Source organism: Callithrix jacchus, chromosome 11 (genome assembly GCF_049354715.1).
Source record: "Callithrix jacchus isolate 240 chromosome 11, calJac240_pri, whole genome shotgun sequence".
NCBI classification, from domain to species: Eukaryota; Metazoa; Chordata; class Mammalia; order Primates; family Cebidae; genus Callithrix; species Callithrix jacchus.
In genome coordinates, this window is record NC_133512.1 from 106,139,740 (window position 1) to 106,161,011 (window position 21,272).

The 21,272-nt window shown below is 44.2% G+C and overlaps 1 protein-coding gene across 1 annotated transcript in view; it reads right to left on the reverse strand.

Annotated features, from left to right (window-relative positions):
- TMEM178B (transmembrane protein 178B) overlaps positions 1 to 21,272 on the reverse strand; it is a 427,174-nt gene that overhangs the window by 260,795 nt on the left and 145,107 nt on the right. Inside the window, exon 2 of the mRNA XM_009002963.4 lies at positions 19,892 to 20,005. Within this exon, the coding sequence (XP_009001211.2) occupies positions 19,892 to 20,005 (114 nt within the window). The remainder of the gene's footprint in view (positions 1 to 19,891; positions 20,006 to 21,272) is intronic.

A 21,272-nucleotide genomic window follows, 5' to 3' on the forward strand; every position in this document is an offset into this window, starting at 1 on the left:
AAAGAAGGGCATTACATAATGGTAAAAGGATCAATGCAACAAGAAGAGCTAATGATCCTAAATATATACGCACCCAATACAGAAGCACCCAGATACGCAAAGCAAGTTCTTAAGGACTTACAAAGAGACTTAGTCTCCCACACAAAAATAGTGGGAGACATTAACACTCCACTGTCAATATTAGAAAGATCAACAAGACAGAAAATTAGCAAGGATATCTATTTGAACTTAGATCTGCACCAAGCAAACCTAATAGACATCTACAGAACTCTCCATCCCCAATCCACAGAATATACATTCTTCTCAGCACCACATCACACCTACTCTAATATTGACCACATAATTGGAAGTAAATCACTCAGCAAATGCAAAAGAAAGGAAATTGCAACAAACAGTTTTTCAGACCACAGTACAATAAAATTAGAACTCAGGATTAAGAAACTAACTCAGAACTGCACAACTTCATGGAAACTGAACAACTGGCTCCTGAATGTCAACTGGATAAACAATGAAATGAAGGCAGAAATAAAATGTTCTTCTAAACCAATGAGAACAAAGACACAACGTACCAGAATCTCTCAGACACATTTAAAGCAATGTCTAGAGGGAAATTTATAGCAATAAATGCCCACATGAGAAGTGAGGAAAGATCTAAAATTGACACCCTATCATCAAAATTGAAAGAACTAGAGGAGCAAGATCAAAAAAATGCAAAAGCTAACAGAAGACACGAAATAACTAAGATCAGAGCAGAACTGAAGGAGATAGAGACACAAAAAACCCTTCAAAAAAATCAATAAATCCAGGAGCTAGCTTTTTTTAAAAATCAACAAAATAGACCACTAGGCAGATTAATAAAAAGAGAAAAGAGAAGAATCAAATTGATACAATAAAAAATGATAAAAGGGATATCACCATCGATTCTATAGAAATATAAACTACCATCAGAGATTACTACAAACAACTCTATGCACATAAACCAGTAAACCTTGAAGAAATTGATAAATTCCTGGACACTTGCACCCTCCCAAGCCTAAACCAGGAAGAAGTTGAAATCCTGAATAGACCAATAAGAAGGGCTAAAGTTGAGGCAGCAATTAAGAGCCTACCAACCAAAAAAAGTCCAGGTCCAGAATGGTTCACAGCCACATTCTACCAGACATACAAAGAGGAGCTGGTACCATTCCTTCTGAAACTATACCAAACAATACAAAAAGAGGGAATCCTTCCCAAATCATTTTATGAGACCAACATCATCTTGATATCAAAACTTGGCAGAGACTCAACAAAAAAAGAAAACTTCAGGCCAATATCCATGATGAACATAGATGTAGAAATCTTCAATAAAATACTGACAAACCAATTGCAACAGCACATCAAAAAGCTTGTCCATCATGATCAAGTAGGATTCAACCCAGGGATGCAAGGCTGTTTCAACATATGCAAGTCTATAAATGTAATCCATTACATAAACAGAACCAAACAAAAAACCACATGATTATCTCAACAGATGCAGAGTAGGCCTTTGACAAAATTCAACATCACTTTATGCTAAAAACTCTCAATAAACTAGGTATTGATGGAACATATTTCAAAATAATAAAAGCTATTGACAACAAACCCACAGCCAATATCATACTGAATGGGCAAAAACTGGACGCATTCCCTTTGAAATCTGGCACTAGACAAGGATGCCCTCTCTCACCACTCCTATTCAATATAGTATTGGAAGTTCTAGCCAGAGCAATCAGGCAAGGAAAAGTAATAAGGGGTATTCAATTAGGAAAGGAGGAAGTCAAATTGTGTCTATTTGCAGATGTCATGATTGTATATTTGGAAGACCCCATTATCTCAGCCCAAAAACTCCTTAAACTGATAAGCAACTTCAGCAAAGACTCAGGATACAGAATCAATGTTCAGAAATTACAAACATTCCTATAAACCAATAACAGAGTAAAAGACAGCCAAATCAAGAGTGAACTCCCATTCACAATTGCTACAAAGAGAATAAAATACCTACAAATACAACTAACAAAGGATGTAAAGGACCTCTTCAAGGAGAACTACAAACCACTGCTCAAGTAAATAAGAGAGGAGACAAACAGATAGAAAAACATTCCATGGTTAGGAAGAATCAATATTATGAAAATGGCCATACTGCCCAAAGTAATTTATAGATTCAACACTATCCCCATCAAGCTACCAATCACCTTCTTCATAGAACTGGAAAAAGCCACCTTCAAATTCATATGGAACCAAAAGAGAGCCTGCATAGTCAAGACAATCCTAAGCAAAAAGAACAAAGCTGGAGGCATCACGTTACCTGACTTCAAACTATACCACGAGGCTACAGTAATCAAAACAGCATGGTAATGGTACCAAAACAGAGATATAGACCAATGGTACAGAACAGAGACCTTAGAGGCAACGCCACACATCTACAACCATCTGATCTTTGACAAACCTGACAAAAACAAGCAACAGGGAAAGGATTCCCTATTTAATAAATGTTGTTGGGAAAACTGGCTCCCCATGTGTAGAAAGCAGAAACTGGACCTCTTCCTGACACTTTATGCTAAAATTAACTCCAGATGGATTAATGACTTAAACATAAGACCTAACACCATAAAAATCCTTAAAGAAAACCTAAGCAAAACCATTCAGGACATAGGCACAGGCAAGGACTTCATGACTAAAACAGCAAAAGCAAAGGCAACAAAAGCCAAAATAGACAAATGGGATCTAATTAAACTTTAGACCTTCTATACAGCAAAAGAAACAATCATTAGAGTGAACTAGCACCCAACAGAATGGGAAAAAATTTTTGCAATCTACCCATCTGACAATCTCTACCAAGAGTTAAAGTAGATTTACAAGAAAAAAACAAACAAACCCATTCAAAAGTAGGTGAAGGACATGAACAGACACTTTGCAGAAGAAGACATATACAAGGCCAACAAATGTATGAAAAAATACTCATCATCACGGGTCATTAGAGAAATTTAAATCAAAACCACATTGACATATCATCTCATGCCAGTTAGAATGGTGGTCATTAAAAAATCTAGAGACAACAGATGCTGGAGAAGATATGTTGGAGAAATAGGAACACTTTTACACTGTTGGTGGAGTGTAAATTAGTTCAACCATTGTGGAAGACAGTGTGGAGATTCCTCAAGGATCTAGAAATAGAAATTCCATTTGACTCAGCAATCCTATTACTGGGTATATATATCCAAAGGATTATAAATCACTCTATTATAAAGACACATGTATGTATATGTTCATTGTGGCACTGTTTACAATAGCAAACACCTGGAACCAACCCAAATGCCCATCAATGATAGACTGGACAAGGAAAATGTAGCACATATACACCATGGAATACTATGCAACCATAAAAAATGATGAGTCCTTTGTAGGGACATGGATGAACTTGGAAACCATCGTTCTCAGCAAACTGACACAAGAACAGAAAATCAAACACCGCATGTTCTCACTCATAGGTGGGTGTTGAACAATGAGAACACATGGACACAGGGAGGGGAGTATCACACACTGGGGTCTGTTGCGGGGGGACTGAGGAGGGACACAGGGAGGAGGGATAACATGGAGAGAAATGCCAGACATAACTGACAGGGGGATGGAGGCAGCAAACCACCTTGCCATGTATGTACCTATGCAACAATCCTGCAAGATCTGCACATGTATCCTAGAACCTAAAGTACTTAAAACACACACACACACACAACTGACTGTAATCCATGGGATGTTCAAGTTATTTCTCTGGAAACTACATCCCACTGAAGGAGATGAATTACAGTCTTGGAAAGCTTCTAAAAAGGGTGCCCCATCTGTTCAGCACTTACCTTTCACTCAGTGAACTATAAATACTTAATGATGAGGCCTACCGTTGATGACGAAGTTGATCAATACTGAGCATGGAGACAGCATTCCATTTCCACGCCCGACCAGGATGGATGCCGAGGGAATGGAGGAAAACGATACAAGTCAGGGGGACAGCTGACTGCTCCTCCACTGCTATCTTCATTCACCCATTGGTGACCCCCAGCTGGTGGCAGCTCAGTGCTCCCAGAGAGGGGGCTTAGGCTGCACTGGATGTCCTGACAGCCGATATGGGGAGCACCAGCCAACTCCTCACCAGTGTTCTCTGGTTATGCAATTTTAATAAGCTCAACCTCAGGAAAGGAAAAGGGAGCCTGGGACCGTGTTGAATTATTCACAGCTCCAGTCAAGGAAGGCAGAGGAACCCCTCTTGTGAGAGTAAGTGATAGCTACTCATTGATTTTTTTCCCCCTTCATGACCCCTAGATAGGAATCTAGTTTAAAAAAAAAGAAAAGAAAATCTATCTTCTTCAATTTGAGTTCGTGAATAATTAGTGAAGTCGAGAATTGTCTTTCAGTTGACATTTATTTGTCGAAGAATAATTTTGATATCTTGGACTTGATTAGAAAAGGAAAACAGCAAGGATTTCTAAATTTATTTAAATACAACACATATATGAAAACTATTTTTATGGATTAATGACCATAATCAAAGTGATCTTATTTAATAACACAGTAAAAACGACACGACACCTGAAAGCCAAAAAGATATATGGTTCATGCATTTATTAGATGCCTACGTTGAGTTAGCTTTTGAATGTGGTGTGCGTGTGTGTGTGTGTGCACGTGCACACATGCACGCGCACACCTTATCTGTGTATGGACAGAGAAATTTCAGCTACAAGAAAATACGGTTAATTCTTCCCTATACTTCAAGGAAAGCTTGCTTTCTAGGATGAATCTCATATTCCACACTCATAGATAGTGCTGATAAATATATTCCTGGAAATAAAGACAGTCACTACACTCCTTTAGAGAGTGGGTTAGAAAACAGCCACAGAAGCTTCTTCAGGCCTTGTCCACACTCCTCAGAATCTCTGCTCTCCCCTAAAACACTTACGCAAGGGCAACCACTGCTTTAGCAGGTGGCCTCGGCTCCCTATTTTATGAAGTTTCATATCTCCTTCTGAGAGTCTAGTCCATACCCATTATCTCGGAGCAGGAATATCACGAAGGCTCCTTACAGTCAGGACTCTGCCCACTCACATCCATCCCATGCCTGGTTAACAGATGCACTTCTTAAGATCTCCTGAAGTCATAAGGCTCACATGGCATGGCTCTTCTGTGACTTATTCAACCTGTTAGCCTCAGCCTCCTCCTCTGTTGAACAGACATAATCATAATATGTATCTCGTAGTACAGTTGAGATTTAAGTGAACAACGTATGTTAGGCACTTAGCACAGTCTCTGCACACCCATCAGTAAGTGTTTATTATTGTACACAAATGCAAGCTCCATGAGGGCAGGGATTGCTGCCTCTTCCCTCTAATGCCTAAAACAGTTTCTGGTAAATGAGAGAAACTCAATCCATTTTATTTGAGTAAATGAGTGAAGTGTCTTAGGCTCCTTTCACATGCCACTATTCCTGGCCAGTTATCCAAGCTAAGATGGTCATTTCCTCCTCTGGATGCAGCCAAAAGCATTTTGTTTACCACACCTGTAGCACTGGTTTCCACTGTCCTGAGTCTGTGTTGCTGCTCTGTGTTCCCTGGGAGACTTCAAGCTCCCTGAAGGTGTCTCTCTCACTGCCCAGCTCCAGAGCTGTCCACAAAGTGGACCCTTCCACACTGGGCACAAAGTGCCAGCCCTGCAAGTCATTCCAATAACAACCAAAGATGGCTCTTCATGAACCAGACCTACAAAGCTCCTGTCAGGAACCCAGGCCCCTCCTTCAATTTAATGAGCTAGTATTTTTTTTCCAGAGTGGCAGCTTGTTACTCTGTTTCCCAGGCTGGAGTGCAGTGGCACGATCTCAGCTCACTGCAACCTCCACCTCCTAGGTTCGAGCGATTCTCGCACCTTAGCCACATGAGTACCTGAATTATAGGCATGCACCACCATGCCCGGCTAAATTTTGTTGTTTTTTAGTAGAGATGGGGTTTTGCCATGTTGACCAGGCTGGTCTTGAATTCCTGGCCTCAAGTGATCCACCTGTCACAGCCTTCCAAAGTGCTCGGATTAAAGGCATGAGGCTCCATGCCTGGTCAGTAATTTTTAAAAGTGTATATTTCTATTAGCTCTGCCAAGCTAAACAGTAGCTGTATTTCAGACCTTACCCATCAACGAGAGGTCCCTACTCTTTTCAATGTAAAGGAATTTTTACTTCCTGAAAATGAGAAGATCCCTTGCAAGTAGGTACTAATGGCAATGTGAGATGAGACAGGGTGGCATGTGGGACTCAGGCAACACAAAGACAAAGCCAACCTTAGGGAGGGTTATGGGAGGGGGTTTGGCATGGAGCTATCTACTTGGGGCTGGTGTCAGTCAGCACTGTCATCCACACTCATAAACAACTCCCCTTTCTTCTCCTCCACCCCCTCCCCCAAGAGGATGTGTCTGTGAGCTCTGGGGAGGAGGTGATTTGTGCACAGTTGCTTTTCCTAGTTTCCTTGGCAACTGTGCAGCACTAGAAGCTCCAAGAGTGAGGCAGTGGATGGGGTGGCGGATGGAACACAGATGCTGATGTCAGTCAAATGTGTCACCTCCACACCATGTTCAGCAGCCTCGTGGTTTTGGAAGCTCATACACACCACACATACCTCTCATTGCTCACTTCTAGTTTTGTGCCAGGTGCCCAAGCAAAGAGCCTCAGGGAAACATGGCAGAATGGGTCTAATTTTACCAATGTGAACCGAGACTGGGACCTAAGACTGAATGATCCCAGCACCAAGGATACTTGATGTTCCTTGGTTGGGTTTCTGGATTTCATACAAGCCTACACAGTGCTCATGGAGAGGCATTCATCAATTTTCTATCAGGGGTTGGCTATGGGCTGAGAACAAAGGACAGGAGCATCTGAACTTTCACCATGGGAGTCAAGTGTATCCAACTTGGGGGATACAGCCTAAAAATGATAGATGTAGCTGGGGTGAGGTCGGGGGCAGAGATGGCAAGTCCATTTGCAGGCAAAACTGCCTGGAAAATAGAAAGTTGTAAAATCTCCAGCTTTGAAATGAATTCCATTCCAAAATCTCATTTGTTAAGTCAATTATTTAGAATTGAGAACCCATTTCCAGAGAAGTCCTGTCTGTTATAAATGATGACTGGGTTTCTATGCTAGTCTACAAAAGCCTATTTAACTCATAATGTAGAAGAAATACTCCACATATGCAATGAAAAAGAATAGGAAAAAACTCCTATTGTGATAGCAGTAATTAAATGAAAAAGAAAAACTGAGATGTGGAAAATAAATAGCTTTCTTTCATTTCTTTTGAACAAATGAATAAAGAGAAGGGTTCTTCATTTACTTTAAATAATAGGATGGAGCCTATGGTGGGAGATGGGTGAAGGATGGAGGAGGGAGTTCTTTTGGGAGAAGAGAAGGGCAGTAGGCCTGCCCCACAAGGTATGTGTGGAGCTCCCAGGCAGTGAGGAAAGAGCATGAATTTTGTAGTCACAACTGCCTGGGTTCTAGTCCCACCTCTATTTCTTCTTGTTGCTCTGGGAGAGGTATTAGATCTCTTGTCTCATTTCCATCACTGGCACCTCAATTGCATCAGACAAATGCCTGCATGATAGACACAGTGGTGCCCCATCCAGACCTCCCTGCAAGGAAAGACTTGTTACTGGGTTCTAGGAGGGCTGTCAGCCTTCAATGGTCAATCCCTCTAGAGATTTCTCATACACAAAGAGCCACATAACCAAGGTCACTCCACTTCCAGTGCTTACATCCAAGGGGTAGCCAATGTGGGACTGTGAAGACACAGCCATTTCAACCTCATTCAGGAGACTTTGAAGGGTCACTCTAGGACAAGAGCCCTCCAAGGGGTGTCACTGCACCCATATCCCAGGCTGATTTCTCCCCTGCCCTTCCATGGACATGAGCCCTAAAAAACTGAACTCCATCTGAGTCCACTTCCCAGGGAACCCAGCCTGCGACAGCCTGGCCCAGAGTTGGCTCAGGTAAATGTTGAGATCTTTGCCCTGCTGCCTCTCTCTCCTCACCTGCAGAGGTCACAGATCAGCAGAAGAGCTTAATAACACCCCAGATAGCTCTGGGACTGGGGCTGCTGAGAACCCAAGGGCTCCAACAACAACCAAAACAACGAAAATGGCTGGGGCACATGGGTAACCTACAAGCTTTTGTTTCTAATGTGTGAATACTTGTAATCAAGAGTTTATGATTTGGAGATAGAATCTATAAAAGAAATACAAGCACTGCTTCTTTGGAACTGCTTTGTTCAATATGGTAGCTGCTGGCCATGTGTCACACGCAAATTTAAGTTGGTGTATGTATTAGTCTGTTTTCACTATGCTGATAAAAACACATGTAAGACTGGGTAATTTATAAAGAAAAAGAGGTTTAAGGGACTCACAGTTCCACCTGGCTACAGAAGCCTCACAATCATGGCAGAAGGCAAAAGGCACGTCTTACATGGTGGCAGTCAAGAGAAAATGAGAGCCAAGCAAAAGGGGAAATCCTTTATAAAAAACATCAGATCTCATGAGACTCACTCACTGCCATGAGAAGAGTATGGAGGAAATCACCGTAATGATTCAATTGTCTGTCACCAGGCCCCTCCCACAACAGGTGGGAATTATGGGAGCTACAATTCAAGATGAGATTTAGGTGGGAAGAGAGCCAAACTGTGCCAGTTTATAAGTAAAATTTGAAATTCAGTTCCTCGGTTGAATTAGTCATATTTCAAGTGCTCAATAGCCACATGTGGCTTGTGGCCACCATGTAGACTTATAGAACATTTTCATCACTACGGGGAGTTCTATTGGGTGGTCGTGATTGAAATATAGAATGGTAAAGGATCTAAGAAGGTTTGAACTGTATTCTGGGCCAGCCTTTCCCCAGAAGTCTCCTCGGATGGATATGCATAGAGAGTAAAGCAAAGTAAGGACCACTAAGCTTTGCACGCCCACCCCCAAACTCCCAAAATTCTAGCTCAGCATGTGCAAGGCTGAATTCTATGCACAACTACGCTAGGCAAGCCAGAATGACCCATAACCATGCAGGACTCTTGGCTATGACCTCCAAAGTTAACCAGAGTTAGATATCAGAGAAAGACCAAAACAAGAGTGAAAACAGCAGAGAACATCAGCCCCAAAGCCTAAGAAAGAAGGGGGTCTCCTCTCAGAATCACCTGAAGAGGGCCTTCCATGTACCCCAAACATATTAGGTCTGCCTGGTAACCCCAACTCCGTAATCCCATAATCCAGTCTATGACACATTCTCACCAAAACCAGGAAAAAGAGATGAAAATAGGAGGATAGTAATACAGTATAGTAATGTCACCTCCACGGCCTCCCCTACATCCTAAGAGCAGCTCTTATCCTATTCTTGGGCCCTCCTTTCTATCTATGTCCAACATTCTTGCAGCATTCTCCTTTCGGGTATGTGTTTTCACACACCTGAAATAGAATAGAAGAGGATCTGATTATAGCAAATGGAAGGTAGGGCTGGTCTAGACAGGCAAGTCTTTTGGCTGCCCTCAACAACTTCAATACATTGTACTCACATTGTATTTATATTCAAAGCTCTGCAACGTTATTTTTTAGACAGTAAGTACATAAATCTTTTAGAGACTGCTTGTGTCTAAACTGCATTCTTTTTGGACACAACTGATAAATTAAAGAGCTGCTTCTGCTGCTGCTACCACACTGAGTACCTCAAACACTGACAATTTTCTGCTCTAAAACTCCTTTCACAATATGCCACACTGTTGCCAGTAAATAATAGTCAGCCACTTTCTACTCCCACACTGCAAACACCTGATGCAAGCTTCCACCACACACACCTGTGCAGATAGCAAACCCCCAATACTCACCAAGACAAACAGCCACATACAAGGCCAACTCACCTACACAGATTGCACAGAGTCAAACAGAAAAGTCCCCAGGTTGATGAAATGTCATTTCAGAGGCATTCCCCCAAGATCCCATGGGATCTCAGTATACTCCTGCCTTCCAATAGTAATAGCACCTCATGTTGGCTGGCATCAGACTTTGCAGATGTACTCAGAGATTGTGCATGAATCATTCTATCGAATTTAAACTTTATATTAATCCTCAAGGCAGGTATTTCCATCTCTGTTTTACAAATGAGTGTACTGGGTTCAAAACACTTAAATAGTTTCTGAGGGTCATATACTAGAGAGTGGCAGAGCTGGAACTCAATCCAATATCTGCTGGACTCCATGAGGCTTAAAGCCTGTTTCCCAGTGAAGGAGTACATCAGAAACACAAGAAAGAGATTTGAGATTAGATATTAAAAGGAGTCCCTCAGCTAACAAACACAATGCAAAAAAAAAAAAAATTCGTGTACTCACCTCTTCCATGCTGTTGTATTCAACTAACCCCAAGAAATATGGAAGGAAAATAGATTACCAAATCTATAGCCAGTCAACAGACAGCACACAAATACAGGTCCTGCTTCCCTGAGAGGTTGTGCTAATTTGCAATATTCCATCTCCCAGCTCCCGTCCCAAGCCTACCTATCCTCTCCTGCCCTGAACCTTTCTCACCACTACAATCTACACCAATGCTCTCCAGACCAAAAGCTCTCAAACCTTCATGTGTTACAGGTCATACAGATTCCTGGGCCCCACCCTTACAGATTCTGACTCAGTAGGATAGGCTGGATTCTAAGAATTTGCATTTCAAACAAGTCCCCAGCTAATACAGATGATGCTAGGCCATGAACCTCACCTGGAAGGCACTGGCCTTGACTCTGGTAGGACTCTCATCATACAACACAAACTTGGTTACTTGTTCTGTTACCCCACCCTGGTCCCCAGCCACTTCCCTGCTGCCCTCCCCATCTTCAGAACCCCTATCCCCCAAAACCCAGAATCAAACCCAATCACAGTTTGTGACTGGTGCTCTGACTATAACAGCCTCCTGTCTTTGTTCTGGGCATAGCATACCTGCCTTGTGTGCCCCAGTTCTTATAAATGGGCCTCTCTCTCAGCCACCATTCGCTATTTCTTATTCTAACACCCTTCTACTCCAAATTTCATGTAAAGTTGGGGCCTTTCTTCCTTTGGCTAAGACTCCTCCCCAGGAGTTCACTCATTCAGTCCTGAACGCCAAAGTAGCACCTACAGGACTTATACCTGCTGACCCACTTTCCTGATGCCTGGTATCTGCCTGCTCTGCCATCCATGTCTCACCTAACCCAGATTCCTCATCGCTGAGCTGTTTCTGCCAGCTGCAGTGCTGAGCACATATTCTTGTTCTTCTTCCTCAATGGAGCAGTTTGCCTGGAAGCTGAGCTCAGATTGTCTTAACTTTGGAAAGAGGAATCACCTGCCATGTTGAGCTCCCTTTTCAGCACCTGGAACTGGGACAGTTCCCAACAAGAGGCAAGTCCTAGATGATGTCCACTTTTCCCTCACGGTAAAAAGCAGGCCATCCATGCCTCTTACTGAGATAAGGCAGTTTATCTTATATTCTGTTTTTTTCCCCCTGCAATGAATCCTTGCTGATTTAAGTATGGAAGTTGGGACCTATGAAGTGCGCATGTCAGCATCATTATCCTGCACCCTCTAGGTGGTCTTAAATGCTTAAAACATTAAGCAACAAATAATTTGCGCCCTTGCCTGGCTGGCACCTGAAAATATATCATCCAATTTGGGAAGCAGAATACCTTTTAATGTCCCCTCCAGCACCCAACACGGGGGTTCTCACAGAATAGGCACTCCACAAATACTGAATGAGCAAATGAACAAATGGATGAAGGTGGCCAGTGGGATTGTTCTCTCGGTTCTCCTTCATGGTGTGGTGTCTGTGTCAGTGTGCTCAGCCAGAAAGAAAACACTTCTGATCTGCAGAAGCTGAGAGAATACCTCCAGGCCAGACTTCCAACTAATTCCCAGCACAAAATTAGACCTGTGCATTCAGATGAATTGTGGCTTGAAGACTGCAATTACACCAGCACAGTGGTTCTCAGGTTTTGTTCAGGACATGGATGTCTTTAACAGAAAAGGCTGTATTGTAGTCCCTCCCACCCCTATCCAGGCCTCCTCTCTTCCCTCCCACTAAGGCATCTCAAAAATAAACTCTCCCTGTTGTCCATGTAGAGGGTGCCCCTGTAGAGGCCAGCCATTCTACAGTGCATTTCCATCACTGACCCCCAGCCAGGCCAGCTATCTAAGTAGGTGGGACCCACCTACTTAGATGTGCATATGCATACATGATTTTTTTTTTTAGATGAAGTCTTGCTGTCACCCAGGCTGGAGTACAGTCATGCAATCTTGGCTCACTGCAACCTCCACCCTCGAGGTTCAAGTGATTCTCCTGCCTCAGCCTCCTAAGTAGCTAGGATTACAGGCATGTGTCACCATGCCCAGCTAATTTTTGTGTTTTTACTAAACACGGGGTTTTTACCATGTTGGCCAGGCTGGTCTCAAACCCTGAGCTCAGGTGGTCCGCCTGCCTTGGCCTCCCAAAGTGTTGGGATTACAGGTGTGAGCCACCACAGCTGGCCCAACGTTCATGATTTTAAAGCATCTCTATGTCATCTGTAACTCCCTTGTCATTGTTCCTTGGGGCAGGCCTCCAGAAAAATAAAAAATACTATCTGGGGAAGGTAATCCAAGAAGACATTAACCACCCGGGCTCAAGCATGTTCATCAGATCAGTAAGCCTGTTGTCCAGCAGAAACCTGAGGGAGTGGGACAAAGAAGAGGTAGGTTTTGACAGGCAGGAAAGCTGCGAGGGAAAGGGAATGTCCGGGCATGAGTTACTTCTGCAAGAGCAGGTCTCAGTGCGATATCACATTAAGGGGCTTGTGTTCTCTGCCTCGCTTGCTGCATAAATACCACCAGAGCTCTGGGAGGACAGGCACGAGGCAGCGGGTATGCTGAGAGGTTTACAAGGTTCTCTGCAGGGCCTGGGTTGGGGCAGAGACACAAGGAATGGTTTGCAAAAAGCAAAGACTTCAGGATTCAAGGCAACCTATGAAGACACGCCGTTGGCTGAGTTTTCTTGCTACCAAGCCTTCTCAGTTATGGGTGGGGGTGGTTTCTTGCTAGTGGAGACCCCCACGGATGCCAGTCTTGCAAGCAAGAGGCAGCTAACAACAGATTGCCCACAGTAAGAGCCTCACACTGGCTGAGCTCCAATGCGGACGTGGGAGAAGGAAAATGGCTGATGCTGCAGGGGACCTAAGCTTCTACTGTCTGGGATGTTTACCTCATTAGGCTGTTTTACATAACATCAGCCAAAAAAAAAAAAAACAAACAAACAAAGAAAAAATAGCTGGAGGAACCCTATTGGAGTTCAGACCCAGATTCTGAGCCCTCGCCCTTGGATTCCTCTAAGGTCTGAGATGGGACATCTACGCAGCCCCTCACACAGCCTCAGTTACCTCATCTGCAAAGGAGCCACAGCAACATGGGAGGGGCTCCTGGGAGAAAACGCCAAGTTGCCCTCTGAGCAGCATTACAGCCAATTGAACAAAAAGAGATGCTTACTGTTGTTATTACTGTTAGTTTCATCCCAAGCCTTTTGGTCCACAGCATTCATCTTCTCATAACAAGGATGGCTGCAGGGGGAGGGACCAGGAGACCAGGCAGCTCCTAGGCTGAGAATGCCAGAGAGGTCTGAGTGGGAAGAAAGTCCGGAAGGTGGCTATTCTACATTGGAGCAGGCTGGGCTAGGACTGGCCAGGTCAGTCCATTGGGAAAGGGAAAGCAGGTGCCATCAGGCAAAGAGCCAACATAAGTCCAAGGTGAGAAGGTCGATGCCAGTGGGGAGGGCAGGACCTAGTATGGCCAGAGAGAATCTAGACAGCATCAGGAACCCTGGGGTTAAGGGGCAGGACCCTCTAATTCTGGAAAGGGAGAGGGTGAGGAAGAAGGCATGGGAGAGGCCAAGTGAGGGGGGCCAGGTAGGGCTTGGCCACAAAGAATAAGTTAAGAGTCCTGCCCTAAGATCCACAGCAGAGCAACAGGACATGCTGGGCTTCCCATCATACCCCGGCCTGGGGTCAGGACTGGTCCCCCAAAACTGAGCCAATCCACAGGCAGGGGTAACAGATCAAGAGCTGTGGGGGCAGGGAACCAAGTGTGTCATGCAAGTGTCTTCAGTAAGTGAGGCAGTTCTGGATTTTTACTTCTTGTCCTTCCTAGTGATATGTACACTAAAATGTCCCTGCTCTTCCACAAAGTCTTGGTCTCCTGCCTCCCTTCCTCCATCCTCATTGCTCCCTCCCTCCTCTTCTCCTCTCTTCTCCCTCCCTCTGCCGGCCAGGCTGTACTCTGTTTCCAGATGGCTCCTTGGCATGGACATTCTCTGCCCCAGGGGTGCAAGGATCCTCTGTGCAGGTGAAGGCAAAGACCCCCAGAGCTGTAGATGCGGAGCCTGTTCTGCCTGGTCCTGGTACATGCTCAGCTTGCCTGAGGCAACAGCCATAGGGCCAACGAGTGAGCTCGTGTCTGTGTGTCTGGAGAGCAAGGAGTAGAGAATTCCGGGAGGGAAATCGTCTCTTGTTCTTTCCCTCCCTGGCCAGCTGGAAATGTGCTGTGTGACTATCCAATCTAATTAGTTGAACCCTCAGTCTTGAAAGAAGAAAGCTTCAAAAAAACACCTCTGGGTTTCTTGGCTCTCAGCATCTTGAAAGATAACCAAGAGCATCTGATTGCAGGAAAGTAGAGCCCAGCTCAACTCTCACCGCCAGGGGCAATCCATTGGAAGTGAAATCCGCCACCTTGAAAACGCCAAGCAGAATGATAACATCTGAGCTCACATCACATGCGGTGACTCCGCATCTCAGGGCTCTGACCCTGAGGGAACATTAGTAACAACTGCCCAGCAAATCAGCAGATCAGGGGCAAAGAAGACCCCCTTCTAATACCTTCCCTCAGCGGGTGTCTGCCCTGCAACCTCAGGCAGGCTCCGCCGCTGTGCCCTCTGCCAGCCTCCCTGGGGTCCTTGCCTGGGGCAGCCAACGCCCAGCTCATGCCATCCCTGTTCCTTCCTGGGAGGAACACACTCACCTCTCAGTGACATCTTCCCACCCCCTGCTTTCTCAGACTCCCTCCACCAGAGCCCATGCTGGCTGCCCAGGTCCTGTCGCAGGCCCCCCCACCCCCGCTCCCGATCACCTATATCCCCTTGCTGTGGCTGGGCAAGACCTGGACCCCACCTGTGCTGAAAGGGCAATGCCAGAGGGGAGCCAGTGGCAGGGAGAACAAGGGGGGAGCTGTTGGGGATAACCTCACAGGCTCCTGGGGGTTGTGTGAGGACACTGAACTCTCCAAACAAGTGATGCCTCCATAGACTGTACTGCGGGATATGAAAAGCCTATAGGGACATATTCTAGTGAGAGGGTGAAGCAGCCCCGTTTAAAATGTCACTGGTTCCCCTGACTGTGTCAATCGGATTCTGTCACATTTAAAACATAAACCAGACAGCCCGCCGGGGAGCAGCACCAGCCCAGCTCATCTCCTGCAGCTGCCTGTCCCCTCCTCACTGGCCAGTGACACTTGCCTGTCCCGCTTTGTCCTAGAGGCAGCCAGAGGATCTGGGTCAGGCATGCAGCTCACCCTTGGAGCCTGCAGAGGCAGGACAGATGCTGCTCTACCTCACTCAGCACTGCACCCCAGGGCACTGCACCACACTGCAGCCCACCCAGGGCCGCTGGGATCTCAAGGCAGGCAGTGGGTGGGTAGGAAGGCAGACAGGCTGCACCAGGTCTGGGTGGACTGATGATACAGATCCCAACTCCAGAAGGAATTCTGCCTTTTCCCAGGTGAGCAGGAGAAACAGGTACCCACAGTACCCACCAGCAGTCACCTACCAAGCCAGAGTGAGAACCTGGTCACCAGTACACCCACACAACTCAGCAAGTGAACCTCATCTACAAAGTTCATCCCTCTTCCCCATCACATACACACACACACACACACACAGGCTTCATCCTCTGGCCTTTTCTCCCTACAGAATTTATTCTCTCTTTACAATTAGATTTGTAAGCCTAGTGGCCTCCAGAATCTTCTATCCCTTTACCAGCTGTCACCTGACTATAAGGCATATGAGTGCACACCCCAGCAGTTAAGCCTCTCATTGGTAGGCTTAACTTTTCAAAAACCACAATGTAGTTTTAAACCTAATTGTGTCTTTTCCTACTTGAAAATTTTATTTCCATATCAATGGTTGATGATGAGGCCACATGCAAATTATTGATGAAAAGTGTATAACTCAAAGTGTCAGTCAAGGCACAGTGGCTGACACCTGTAATCCCAGCACTTTGAAAGGCAGAGACAGATGGATCACTTGAGGCCAGGAGTTCGAGACTAGCCTGGCCAACATGGCAAAATCTGGTCTCTACTGAAAATACAACAATTAGCCAGGTATGGTGGCACATGCCTATAATCCCAGCTCCTACCAGCCTGGGCAACAGAGCAAGACTCTGTCTCAAAAAAATAAAAATAAAAAGAAGAAACAAATAAAAGTATATAATTCAAGTTTAACCAAAGTTCAAATATTTTCCAGAGAGTGTTTCAGGAAAAAAAAAATCACATTTCTTTCCTTTGGCAAAAATTATCTAGCAGGAAAAAATACAGAATACGAGATATTATGGTCAAATTACAAAATGATAACCAGGCCAGGCACAGTGGCTCATGCCTGTAATCCCAGTACTTTGGGAGGCCAAGGCAGGTGGATCATCTGAGATCAAGAATTCAAGAAAAAAGCCTGAACTACACAGTGAAACCCTGTATCTACCAAAAACACAAAAATTAGCTGGGCATGTTGGCACATGCCTATAGTCCCAGCTACTCAGGAGGCTAAGGCAGGAGAATGGCTTGAACGTGGGAGACAGAGGTTGCATTGAGCCAAAACTGTGCTGCTGCATTCCAGACTGGGCAATAGAATAAGACTCCATCTCAAAATAAATAAATAACCAATCTAGGATGAAATGAATTAATTTGATCCCACTTGTATTAAAGAGTGAAAGACTCTCAAACCAAATTAAGAAATCAGACTATTTTTTTTTTCACTTCCAGTGTTTGAAGGAGTTTGCTAATATTTAATCATTTCTGCTTTATTTCAAAGAGAGTTTATGTGCCTACTTCCCACCTAATGTCATCAATATCTGACGTCTGAAAATTAAAATCGACACTTCCTATGCTTCCCCTCTTGCCAGCATTCCCAATTACACTTAGGACCAAATTCAGCTGTGGCAGATGCTCACCTGCCCTCTGGCTAAAAATAGCTGTCATCGATGTCAGAAATGGCAAATGTTCCCTCTCTCTGCTTAACGGCCCATTAGGCGGCTTTGTGAAAGAGGCAGATGAATCCCTCACCAAAAGGTGGCCTCAACTTCACCCACACCAAGTGCCCGAGACCTTTTCATATATCAATCGTTGAGATGGCTTTTATCAGATAAAAATAGATCTGTCACCCCAATTCACAGCATAGGCTGCACACTAGATTTTGCAGAGCCCAACAGCACTACGGTTTGGGAATAAGAGCCTGGAGACACGCAGGGCTCCAAGAAGATCCCACAAACCTTGGTGTTATCCTCTCCTTTCTGTCTTGGCCAATGCCTCGTGACTGTTTCCAGCGATGCCTCCCTAGGTAATCTCTTCAAATTCTAGGTATCTGAAGTGTGTGCAGTCAAAAGAGTTCTACTAGGTTTTCCTTCATGTGTATCTGCGTAATTTACACTAAAATAATTTTCCTTCTTGCTAAAAAACTTCCAAATTATCTTAATTGCTTAAAGCGATTCTGCTGTATTATAATTATCACATTGCCCTGTAATTACTTGGATTATCAATGTCTCTTCCCATCCCCTACCCTCCTCCACCCCCAAACTTGAGCTCCTTAAAGAGCCCTCTGTGGCCTCGGTATCCACTGACACAAAAAGAAACAAGGTAACTTTGGTTAAATTGAGTTAATTTGAATTGAAGCTGCTATGTCAATAACTTCTTCCTTCTTAGATTCTGAATCCGATTATGACCCCTGTAACTTAAGTTAGATTTCAGTGGTTAATCAACAGGACTTATCAATCTTGAACATCCCTTCTAGGATCCTAAGAAGAAACTATATTAGACAAATACATTGTGGGAAATAAGGAGTCATTGTATATTTCTACATTTAAATCCTTACATGTCTATCTCCAAAAGGAAATTGATAACCCTGATGCCTAGTGTCTCTAAGGCAAATATAACACTGGAATTAAATATGTGGCATGCTTAGCTCAAGGCCAGCACATGGGAACCCTCTTTGAACATTAGCTCTCTGTCCCCATGTGCTGCTTAGAGTCTCTAGTAATGGATAAAGCTTGTAAGGGAAACAGTCTGGTGAATGCTGTCTCATCCCTTGGCACCTGCTCTATCATTTCAGGCCAGGAGTATTTAGTGACAATCATCTGGACACACAGCCACAGTATATTTATTGAAACCAATGAAAATTTTTTCTGTTTGATTTTATTTGTCTCTCTCACTTCCCACTCCCATCCCTAGTTGTGGTGCTTTAATTAAAGCCAATCCCAAAAGTAGAATACACCTTCTGGGCCCAATCCACCCAAAAGATAACTAGGCACCAATAAGGAGGAGAGATGTTTGCCACCTAGAGATCTATCATCTTCAAAGTTTACCAATTAAGAAATCCTTACTATTAGGAAACAATAAAAGAAGCTTCCTTCACATATAAATGTGTCAACAGAATCTAAACCTTTCAAAATCTGGTGAAAAAAGATGGACTGGCCGGGCACAGTGGCTCAAGCCTGTAATCCCAGCACTTTGGGAGGCCAAGGTGGGTGGATCACGAGGTCAAGAGATCAAGACCATCCTGGTCAATGTGGTGAAACCCCGTCTCTACTAAAAATACAAAAAATTAGTTGGGCATGGTGGCGCGTGCCTGTAATCCCAGCTACTCAGGAGGCTGAGGCAGGAGAATTGCCTGAACCCAGGAGGTGGAGGTTGTGGTGAGCAGAGATCGTGCCATTGCACTCCAGCCTAGGTAACAAGAGTGAAACTCCGTCTCAAAAAAAAAAAAAAAAGGTGGACTATGAATGCATGACAAATCAACAGAGGCAGCATGAACTTGCTGACAGTAAGAATGTGTCAGCTTGAAGAACTGTGCCCACAGGAAAAAGAGCTCTCCCGCCACAGACAGGCAGTGTATCCCAATGGAGCAGAAGAGTAAAAATAGCCAACAAACTCTGTTTGCCGTTTGCTCATTAAGTCTCCCTCTCATTGTCATTTAAGTCTCTGAGGATCCCTGGCCAAGAAATGCCCTAACGAATACATGCAGATATTCTGACCTTTGCCAAGGAATTGCACATGAACCAGGGTTCCGAAACCTATCATTTGAGGGTAAACAGTAGCCAGACCAGATCCTACTTCTTAGTGATCCATCCAGATGCAAATCTCCAATGTGATGCATCCTGCAACCACCAGCTGGTCTCAACCTTTACAAATGCAACCCAAGAGACCAACAGGTTGCCACAATAATATTCCAAGCAACTTGGAGACAGGCTGGAATTATTAATAAATCCCAAAAGTTGGTTAAGTCAGGTAGGTGAAATCTTACATACCTACGAGGGTAGTGAAATAAGATAACTGTCTAATGGCTACTGCTTCTGAAGTTTCAATGGTTGGCTCTTTCTTTGATTTTAGAAACAAACTCCCCAAATTTATAATGCAATCAAAACCAACTGAGGCAATTCTGACCCAAAGATATTGGTACTTTATGGAACCATCTCAATGTTCTGAGACCATCCACAGATCCCAGAAGGAGTCTTAATCCAACCCTCCGGTTCCTCTAAAGGGGACAATCCCAGTCACCGAGACTCAGGTGCACTTACGTAGGGCATGCCACTCATCCTGACGGATGGTCTTCGTGATGTTGAAAGTGAGGTTCCTGGGGATGGTTGCTGAGGAGTAGTGGTATTTGATGTAGGTGCATCGCTCAATTTCTCCTGGAAAAGAGAAACAGGAAATGAAATGTTAAGGAAGCAGCAACCACATCTGGAATAGTTCTGAAATTAATTTTCCCATCTTGGGGAAGAAGATTTGTTTGATATTGGGCCTGGCAACAACTAAAGAAAAGCAATACCTTCAACTCAAAAAGAGCAAAAGAGAACTACAATCAAATAGCATTGATTCAGATGGAAAAATACATCTCTGGGATCATGCAGAGGTGGAAGAACCAATGTTTAGGCTGACAGCAGCTTGTCTAACATTACCAAGAAAATCAACTTTCAAGTCAAGAGAGGAAGTTTGGCATCAAAACACATCGTTTCCAACCAGGGACCAGCAGAGAACAGGCTTTGTTAAGCCTTAATGATATCATTTGTGCTTTGAGCACACGCAATTCTCTGGAATGGTGACCTGGGGGATTGTGAGGGGGCCTCTGTCCTCCCAACCTCACCTCTGAACACAAAGCACTCAGATAAATCTGTGTCTCTTTGAACTAGTCTCTTCAGATTTCTTGAACAAAACTTAGATTTCTTAACAGACTCAACACCAGTCAAAGCATGCTTTACTAGTCAATTATCAAAATGTTTTTGGCAGAGATTCTGAAAGTGTGGTCCCAAGGCTGGCAACATCAGGATTCCCTAAGAACTTGCAACGAATGCAACTTCTCAGGCTCTCAACTCCAGACCTACTGAGTCAAACTAGGAAGTAGAGCCTGGCAATCTGAATTTAAATAATCCCTCCAGGGATTTTTTTACAAACTTAATTTGAGAACCACTGGCTTGGAGAAGCTAACAGAATTACCAATGCGTTAATGCATAAATCCACCCTGTTTGCCAATTCCAAAAGGAAGGCACCATGGGAAGCTCTTCCCCCATTACTTTTGGTCTCTTGCAGCTATTTCTATTGACACTTGCTCATCTGGGGGATATAAAGACTCAATGTCAGTGCATTGTGAAGAATCAGGAAAGGGGTGATTTTTAAAGGTGAGGGGTTTTTTAATTTGGTTTTGTGCCTGAATGGATTTTGATGGTAATCCATTTTGCACCCCACTGATTTTCAATTTATAAGTGGTGGCACATGATTGAATTGTTTGACCCCCTGGCCCACTGTCAGCAGGGAACCTGGCAATTGGTGAAGTGCAATTAGACAGTGCTTCATGAAACCGATGCCTTATTATAAATCATATCTGGACAACTGCCCAGTTGCCAGTTATTGGTGGGCACTCCCCCAATGAGACTGACGGTGTCCAAGAGTCACGTTCTAAAG